At 37.4% G+C, this 9,033-nt stretch overlaps 2 protein-coding genes across 4 annotated transcripts; one reads left to right on the top strand and one right to left on the bottom strand.

Moving 5' to 3' along the window:
* The first annotated feature begins 4,337 nt into the window (after window positions 1-4,337).
* On the top strand, window positions 4,338-6,234 carry LOC113299921. Of its 3 annotated transcripts, none has more exons than XM_026549044.1 (2): window positions 4,338-4,433; window positions 4,615-6,234. In XM_026549044.1, the coding sequence occupies exon 2, from the start codon at window positions 4,617-4,619 to the stop codon at window positions 5,649-5,651; it is 1,035 nt and encodes a 344-aa protein (XP_026404829.1). In that variant the 5' UTR covers window positions 4,338-4,433; window positions 4,615-4,616; the 3' UTR covers window positions 5,652-6,234. The 3 variants fall into 3 exon arrangements, with proteins under 3 accessions (XP_026404829.1, XP_026404834.1, XP_026404843.1); XM_026549049.1 differs by having other exon boundaries at window positions 4,610-6,234; XM_026549058.1 differs by having other exon boundaries at window positions 4,358-4,395; window positions 4,610-6,234.
* A 793-nt stretch (window positions 6,235-7,027) lies between these two features.
* Window positions 7,028-8,724, bottom strand: LOC113332615 (protodermal factor 1-like). The gene is made up of 3 exons (XM_026579140.1): window positions 8,491-8,724; window positions 7,862-8,210; window positions 7,028-7,612 (listed from the first exon to the last, which is right to left on the bottom strand). The coding sequence occupies exons 1-3, from the start codon at window positions 8,618-8,620 to the stop codon at window positions 7,264-7,266; spliced, it is 828 nt and encodes a 275-aa protein (XP_026434925.1). The 5' UTR covers window positions 8,621-8,724; the 3' UTR covers window positions 7,028-7,263.
* Between the last annotated feature and the right edge of the window lie 309 nt (window positions 8,725-9,033).

Below are 9,033 nucleotides of genomic sequence, written 5' to 3'. Positions count from 1 at the left end.
TTCTATGCCTTCAATTAACGCCTCTGCTGCTCTAATTGTTCCCTAGTTCGAGTTATTTTACTCACCCCAAAACCTAGGGTTTCAGTGGTTGTGAGATGGGGAAAATAACTAGGATAGGGAGATGGGTTTGAGGTAGGGGAGGTGATGGTGGTTGAGACAGCGTCTCTGTGATGGTCGGGGAAGAAGGTGGTTCGTACGGAGTGGCAGGGCATGGTGGTGGTGAAGGGGTTGCAGGTGATGGAAGAGAGGAAGTTTGGGGAAGAGAAGAAGAGGTCGATAGTTTGGGGAGAAGGGAGTGTTTGGCTTGAGGTCGATGGGTTTGGAAGTTAGGGTGTTGAGCGGGTGTGGCAAAGGGTGATGATTTGCGAGGAAACGCGTCGGATGTGAAGATGGTAGGTGGATCCAACGGTGAGATGGGAAGATATTGGAGCGACCGTAGGATGAGGAAATGCAGCAAAAAGGACGGCTTCAGATGGAGTTAGGTACTATAGTGTTTGACAAGAGCTTCGGATTTTGATGCACAATGATGAGGCGACTGTTGGATGACAAGATGGATTCAATCTGACGGCTCTCATGGAAATGGGTATGGATAATGGAAATGGATTTGGGTAAGGGTTTTGGGTCTTGGGTATGCCAAGCCCATATCTTCTTTAAGAACAATTCTTCCTCTTCAAGCCCACTTCTAGTTGATCCGGCTCTTGCAAACATCATTCTTCGCTTCTTCCTAGCGAGAGTCTTTGCCGTTCCTTTGCTCTTTTCGCTCCGTGAGATAACCAGGCTTTATTTAGTACCTAAAAATGCAAAATTAATTAAGAAAAGTATTTATTCTTGAAAACAACGAAAACACAGAATATGGGATATAATATAGAATTAATGCACAAAAGATGAGTTAAATGCCAAGAAAAATATATAGAAATATGCACTTTTTAGCACTCATCAGCGGGTTGCTTAGAATTCAAGCTAATATAACTTGAGATTCAAGCAAACACTTTCTCTGTTTAGATGAAACTCTAGTTAGGGTTTGAAGTAAGCATGTGAGAAGTTTGTCTTGAAATCACATAGAAGAATATACCTTGTGGTCCGATTAAGAACCGTGTATATTTATAGTTCTTAGAACATATGCCTTTCGAACTAGTGAGCAATATCGCGTTCATTTAAACTCTTAAGACTTTAATCATGATGCACATACACAAGGTATTTTATAGTGACCAATGATGTCTCAAAGGTGTTTATGAGAGTCATAGCAATGCTAAACATATTTTAAAAAATATGTCCTTGAGAATCTGCTAATATTTACTGGGACCTTTAGTGAAACGGTTCGTGAACCGTTAGGCAGTTTATGAATCTAGAGCACTACAGATCGTGAACTCAGATGCCAACGGTTCGTGAACTAGGTTCACCAACCGTTGGTATTTCACCAATTTCAGTTCACCACGGTTGGTGAACTGTCATTTTCATAACCTTATGGTTTGCGAACTAGTTCATCAACCTTCCTTTATTTACGAGGTGGTTCGCCAACCTACCCTGAGTCCTAGATTTCAATAGTTTAGAAATACTCTATTGATATTTGAAACCTTCCCCTTCGCCATAGATATAAATATCGTAGCTTGGCCAATTTTCAAATGATCCAAAATATTATTCTTGAACAATAAATAGTTTCAAACTAAGTTCTTAAGGGACGACAAATGAATATTCATTGCTTGAATCATATTTCGAGATGTTTAACAAGACAAGCTTGATCAAAATTTATTCTTTGCAATAAATCTACTAGAAGTTATACGACATAGTCTCATATTAGAATGGTAAAACTTGTGATTTCATAGAATGGCTTAGTATTCACATACCTTTGTTGATGAAGTTCTCCAAATGTTTTCGTCGATCTTCGGTCTTCGAGGGTTATTCAGTGATGTCTGATACTCAACTACCAACTTATATACCTAGTACGAGACTTGACTTAAATAGACTCTAAATCAAGATATATTTTCGTTCAAGTAATATTGACAACAAGCTTGAGATAGCAAAACTTGTGAGTTCGACCGAGTAGTGCTCTAACACCAACCACATGTAAACCCAAGATATGGACAACATCGTTTGGGATTATTCATATTTATACAATAGGGAGATGAAATATATCACTCTCGAAATAAAAAATCTTCACAAATGCAGATATGGCAGCTCTAACTGTGTTGTATAATCTAGACTTGTACACAATTTGTTAAACCTCCACATATTCTTCGTCCAACATCCAACTTGTCATTGTTTCATGTAGATCGCGGAGATTCAAAATTCTAGCTTCACTCAGGATGATACATAGTAAAAATACGTTGGTGAACATGTGTAATATGCCTAAACAAATTTTACCAAAAACAACAACATCGCTATTACTTGGTGACGCTAAATTTCAGCTGTGACGCGGTTTTCGTATCTAAATAGGAATTCACCATTATCCATGGGTAACCCATGACCAACCTCTTTAATTAGAAACAACTGGTTAACAATGCTTTTCTTATTATTTTTCTTTTCGGACCCTTCTTCGCCCCCACCCCTACTGAATCTGGTTCCTCACTCAATTCCTCATGAACTTGGTAATCAAAATTATCTGACTGTTGTTCCTCGCTAAATACTTTTTAGTTTCACCAACATTGGGTCGTGGAGGTTGAACATCATCCGATGAATCGGAAGGCTCTGCAGTTGATTCGATGATAACATTTTCTTTCTCATTTGAAACAATTTTTTCTCCAAGATTGCTAGTTTTACCACCAGAATCTTTGGTTAACATTTACTGTCGTAAATAGACTGCAATTCAAATGGAGTAAGTTGGTTACGACTGTTCGAGTGGGGTTTTGGGAGGGAGGGGGGATCAAACGATTTGGTATCTTCTGAGAGTGGTATTTTCAAGTTGATATCACAGAAACACATACCAGAAATATCATATCCCTTTTCGAGTACATGGATGAATTCGTTTGTTCTAGAAAAAATCACCACTGAAACACAATCGCGGTCAACACCCAAATCAATCAAGATATTTTCTGTTAAAAATTTCAAATGAATAAACAACTTGGGAGTTGGATGCACAATATCTAAATATTCATGTTGTCTCTTTTAACTCTGTTGACCAGTCAAACATATGGGTCAGACATGATCTCAACCTAACTGGGCAAACATAGCATTGGAAAAAATTTCAGAAAACAAATGTGTTTCATGTTCAATAGTGTTCTTCACTAAATGGACGAACTACCTGCAACTATTCATGACTGTCATTAACCAAATTTTGAAGAAATTTTACAAAATTATTGAACACAGAACAAAAATTAAAAAGAGGCTGTGAAATCGCCTGAGGTTTCATATTGGTGACATCTATTTCTTTCCCTTTATCAACTCACCAAATAGGGTTTTTCTCCCAACCTTTTTTAGACCGTCTACAAAACCAAAATGAAGTAGTACTTTGATTACCAATCTGGATCGTGTTTTTTTTCCATGGTTTTAATAAGAAAAAGAAGGATGGTTCAGGTTTTTTCGATCAACAAAATTCTTCCAATCACAGATAAGTTAAAAAAAATAATTGGATTTTCCCTACAATGGAAAGGGTCGAGTTGCTGAGGATTTAGAAATGTAATTCAAAGTTAATATACTATTTCAGTATATATAAAGGGTAAAACCAGTGTTTTATCGTTCCATTATAATATCCCATAGACATAATATTGGCCGACATTAGTTGGTTTAAGCACAAACCACATTCTTTTTTGTAGCCTAAACCAGCGCTTTAAAGGCCCAAGCTGTAATATGTTTTTGTAGTCGAATTTCAAGTTTGATCTGGTTTTTTTAATTATTTTTCATAGCCGAACGTCATCCTGTTCGGCTGGGTTTTTTTCCTACCTCGAACCTTAATCTGTTCTTCGCATATGGAAAACAGAGGTTCGGTTGAGTATTTATTTTTCCTAACCCAATAGATTGAGGTTTGGTTGAGGATTTTTTTTCATAATCGAACAAATTGATGTTCGGCTAGACAAATGAGAAAACTTAACTGAACCAAAACGTATTAAAAAAATAAAAAAAAAAGTTTAAAAATAAAAAAATTAAATATTTATAAGGGTTAAAACTTAATATAAAATACTAAAGGGTAATCGAGTCATTTTCTACCATTAAGACACCCCTTATCATCAAACAAAGGATGGAATATCCCTTCACAAATGGGCTAGTCCCCAAAAAAGTCGTTCTACAGTTAGTTACTTAGTTTGACATAAGGGCAACCCAGTGCTCTAAAGGCCCAAGCTACAGTTAATTCACGAGCTATCGATGAAAAGAAGTTCCATTGAGACATTGACACACAAGTTGCAAAGCGACACTAGCAAGTAACGCCTACTGAAACAGAAGAACTCCTAAATCTTTGATACGGTACACTTGGAAATCCAACCTTCAATTTTGTTTTCTAGGTGAGTCCTCTTGCATTTCCATTGCTTCTTTTCCTTTTAATTTAACCCTTTAATCTCTATTATCTGCTCTATTGATCTCATCAGTGTCAATCATTTCTTCATCTTTCATAGCTTGCCCTAATTTAGCTTTAAGATCTATTGATTTTTCCAAAATATTGAAAATTGACTAAATTTAGTGCAGAAATGCTAAGAAGTAGAAGTCGACTAGGACAACAATGGAATTCAATGCAACATTATCGGTTTCCTGTTGTTTTCACATGTCTGATTATAATCCTTTTGGTATACACTTTCACTGTAAGTAAAGATGAACAAGAACCAACGTCATTGAATCATAAAGGGATCGGTTTACAGTCTTTAGTTCAATTGAATCCTACGGTAGAGTTCAGGAATGGGACCAATGTGATATCCCAAATACCCTATTCTCCCAAAGCTGTTCTGTTCCTAGCTCATGGGTGCAATGGTAAAGCAGCGAATTTTTGGGACAAGTCCCCGGGTTGTCCCAATTGTGTTGGTCTCCCTGAAGAAAGGCTTATTGTTCTTCATGCTCTTGCGCGAAAATTTGCTGTGCTTGCAGTATCTAGTGTTGGAAGGTGCTGGACATTGGGGGAGGAGAAAATAATTGTTAAAGGGATTATTGAATGCTGGGTTGAGAAAAACAACTTAGGAGAGGTTCCTCTTGTGGCTTTGGGAGCCTCTTCTGGTGGTTACTTTGTTTCTGTTCTTGCTAACGATGTTAAGTTTAGTAGTATAGTTGTTATGATTGCAGAAGGTGTGTTTGAACGAATGGATATTCCGAAAAACTATCCTCCTACCCTTTTCGTGCACATGCCAAAAGATAGAAGAAGGATGCGGCTGATTGGTGAGAATATGGAAGCTCTAAGACAGAAAGGTGTTGATGTTGCAGAGGTAAAATGTATGGAGTTTCCATTGACTCCATACCTTTTGTCCGACAGAATTCCTGGTATCGATGATGCCATTTCTTTTGAACTGGTTGAGTTGTTTCATAAAGAGGGTTTTGTTGATGAGAATGGATTTATGAGAAAGGATGGGCGTGCAACTCGTTGGAAAGAAGCTCTCAAAGAAAGGAAAAATGTTTCATTGGATAAGAATAAATTGGATCACATTCAAGAGGAGCTTAATCTTGCTTTTGCTTACCATGAGATGACTAGCTTGCAGAATGAGCAAATCTTCAATTGGTTCGAATCTCATATGAAATGATCAGGATTGTAATGCTTGAATTATAGGTGCACTTTTCAAATGATACGAGTAGTTTAAAAATAGATATCATACTTGATGAACAAAAAACTTCTAACTCGAACAGTTGACCAATTGGATGGCAAAGAGGATCCCTGGCGCTTGGCTTAAGCAGAACGGGCGGATACAGATTTCATAGGTTGAATTTGATGCAATTTACAAAGTTTCATGCCAGTGCACCACAATGTAGCATATGTTATCAATCCAAGAATGTACCTGATGTTATTGGAATGCAAAGGGAATAAGGAACTGGTTGTGTTACTCTATTCCGAAAAGGTTTGGTGTTTCAAATTTACCTACGGCCGCATAAGAATATGCGTCGCTCCATCCTTCAGAGTTCAAGGTATAGTTCTTTCTTTTGTTCTTCTTTTTCTTGCATTTTTCATTTTAGTCAGTGTCCATTTATCACTTGTGTTAATTGACTCAATTTTTAATATCTGTATCTCTATTACTCCCTCCGTTACTTTTTAATAGGCCAGTTTCTATAAATAAATATTTCAAAAAAATAGACCAGTTCCCTAATTGGGAAAGTCAAATGTTACTTTAATTTTCTGGACCACTTTTCTTTTAACTTCTTTTGATGACAAGTGTTATGTGGAACATTTCACTTATTTTTTTGGCTGACAAGTGTCATGGGGACCATTTCACTTCACTTCTTTTATTGACAAGTGTTTAGAGGACCACTTTCAATAATTAGTTCTCTTAATTTCCTTAATTTTCTCAAAAAAAGAAACTGGCCTATTAAAAAATAACGGAGGGAGTAGTATAATGTTATCTGCATCAACCTGTTGCTCTGACTCCTGCCTGTCAATGAGATATGGCTTCTTTGATCTTTATGTCATGATTCTTAACATGGTATATATTTGTTGCAAAACATCTAAGAGCTCTAATAAAAGTCAAAGACACTGAAATACAAATAGACCCATAGATTTGTTTTAGATGTTTGAGAAGATCGTGGTTCCATCTTGAGATACCAATGAAACAAACCTCAGCCGAGAACTGCAACATCAAAGTGATCAAGCATTACATTTCATATGTTGCTGCATGTTTCACTTTAGAAGTCAAGCTCTAAAGTGAATCCAGATTCCAGACTATTCAGAGTACTATGGTCAACAAGCTTTGGCCGAGTCAGAATCACTATGGGACCAGATGGTTCAGAAGATTATAAGTTTATAACTCATCTGTTGCAAAGTTAATGCTATATCAGTGAGTCTGATCCCGCATAGGACACTCTCGTTTTATCTTTATCCTCCAGAGAATTGTAGGTTGATAGATGGCATAAGAAAAATACAGAGAATTTAAAACTTACTTTCCTTTGAATCAATCCATTGAACAGAGAAACCATAATCAGTAGTGAAGATTGAAGGAATAAGTTGGTTTTGCATGTAATAAAACCTTGAAAACATAATAACCACCAAATTGTAAAAATTACGTCCTAGTAAAGAAAAGACAACAGATCTTTTTAACTAAATACTAATAAAATTCATGCATAATCCATCATCCATAAAAGAAACAATATAAAAGTGATCCAGTACTAGAAATCCTGAGAAGCTGAGCAGTGGCGGGTCAACATGGTTCAAGCCCTATGTTTGTATCGGCCTTCATTAGCTCTCCTGAAGAGTTGAGCTTGATTGAGAGCAGCCCTTTCAGAGGAAAGAGCATGTGCAAACCCTTGTCTGATTTGATCAGTTGTTAATGGGAACCTGTGAGTCACCATTGAGTTCAATAAACTAGCTACTCCTTCTCTGTAGAGTGCTCCAATCCCATCTGTGTGTGTGTTTGACAATGCCTGTGGCAAGGTAATCGTTGTATCCAAAGAGGATGGGATAGAAGCAACACCTCCTATACCACCACCGAGAATGCTTCCTACGGACGCCGACCAGCCGAAAAGTCCCCATACCATAGTTGGGTGTGTCCTCCAGAAACTATAATACAACAGATCGAGAAAGAACAAATTTGTATTAGCAAAAAGATATGAAAACTCATACAGTAATAATCGAGAAAGAATGCTGCTTGAAAATCTAGGTTATAATCGAGACAGTTTTGTGGATAGAATTGCATCAGGATCACTTTCTTTGAAACACATCACAGAGTTGAACTACTGTTTTCTCTTCATACAAACAATGAATTGAACTCTTGAAGAAATGAACTGAAGGTAGAAGCTAATTACTTACTCGCAAGTGCCGATAAAGGGCGGTAAATTAGGGTCATCGGGAATAAGAGGGGTAGGTGGCGAAGAAAAGTCAGGATCAGTAGGTGTTGAAGGAGTGACGATCACAGGAGGTGTAACTATAGTTGGTGTTGGAGGTGTAACATAAACTGGTGTTGGAGGTGTAACAATAACTGGCGTTGGAGTGGTTGGAGGAGAGTAGCTGTGACTTGGTGTAGAAGGTGTGCTAGTAGTTGGTGGGCAGCCTCCTCCGCCTCCGTGAGATGGGGTTGATGGGGTACTGTGGGAGGGGGTTGATGGAGTACCATGAGATGGTCTTCCACCGCCTCCATGAGAAGGGCTCCTGGGTGAACCTGCATTTAGTTCATAGATTGTCTCATCAGATCAAAACATTATAAATATATACCAGTTGAAGGCATAGTTTAGAAAGCAAGCATTTCAAAAACTTACTAAAGCTCTATCACTGCAAGTAAAAGCATCTATCAGTTTATCTAGTTAAACCCTTTATTTTTTTAAATCTAGCACATAAATGTAATCTTATCTAAAAGTTCAAATGGTCCATAAACTGGACCCATTTTAGCCCTCTTTTTTTTCCTTCATATAAACATGAGAGTGTGAGAGAAAGAGAGGTACCATGATGAGGGTCAGGAGGATAGTAAGTCTTTTGATCTCCAAACTCAAAGGTTCTACACATGACTCCAGGTAAAACGAAAAGCTGATGAGAAACCAACACTGCTGCTATTACCAACACATAGAACTGCATGTTTCCTTTCCTCTCCACGTTTTTCTCTCAACTCTCAGAGAAGAACAGAAATGAGTGAAGAAGAAATGAGAGTGAAGAAGTGAGAATGGTAGTGAGGTAGAAGTGATAGCCAGCGATAGTAAATATATAGGAAGATTTCACAGAGAGTGGGTATCTGTTTGTTAGTACACAATTGCAGGGGAAGTAAATATTAGCAGGTGGATGAATGAATGAGTTAGTTGGATATGTTACAGACTGCATTTATAAGATCAATGCATGCTGCATGGCAAGCAATAACAGTCCCATTTTTAAATCTATATACAAATAGTAGTGAATCATGATGCATTAAATGTCAAAATTGGAAGCAATACACTGTATATATTTTTTTTTGTTCAAAAAAGTAAAACATGAAGTTACTTTTTACTTGGAGATTT

This window comes from Papaver somniferum, chromosome 1 (genome assembly GCF_003573695.1).
Source record: "Papaver somniferum cultivar HN1 chromosome 1, ASM357369v1, whole genome shotgun sequence".
NCBI classification, from domain to species: Eukaryota; Viridiplantae; Streptophyta; class Magnoliopsida; order Ranunculales; family Papaveraceae; genus Papaver; species Papaver somniferum.
This window is presented reverse-complemented; position numbering and strand designations above follow the sequence as displayed.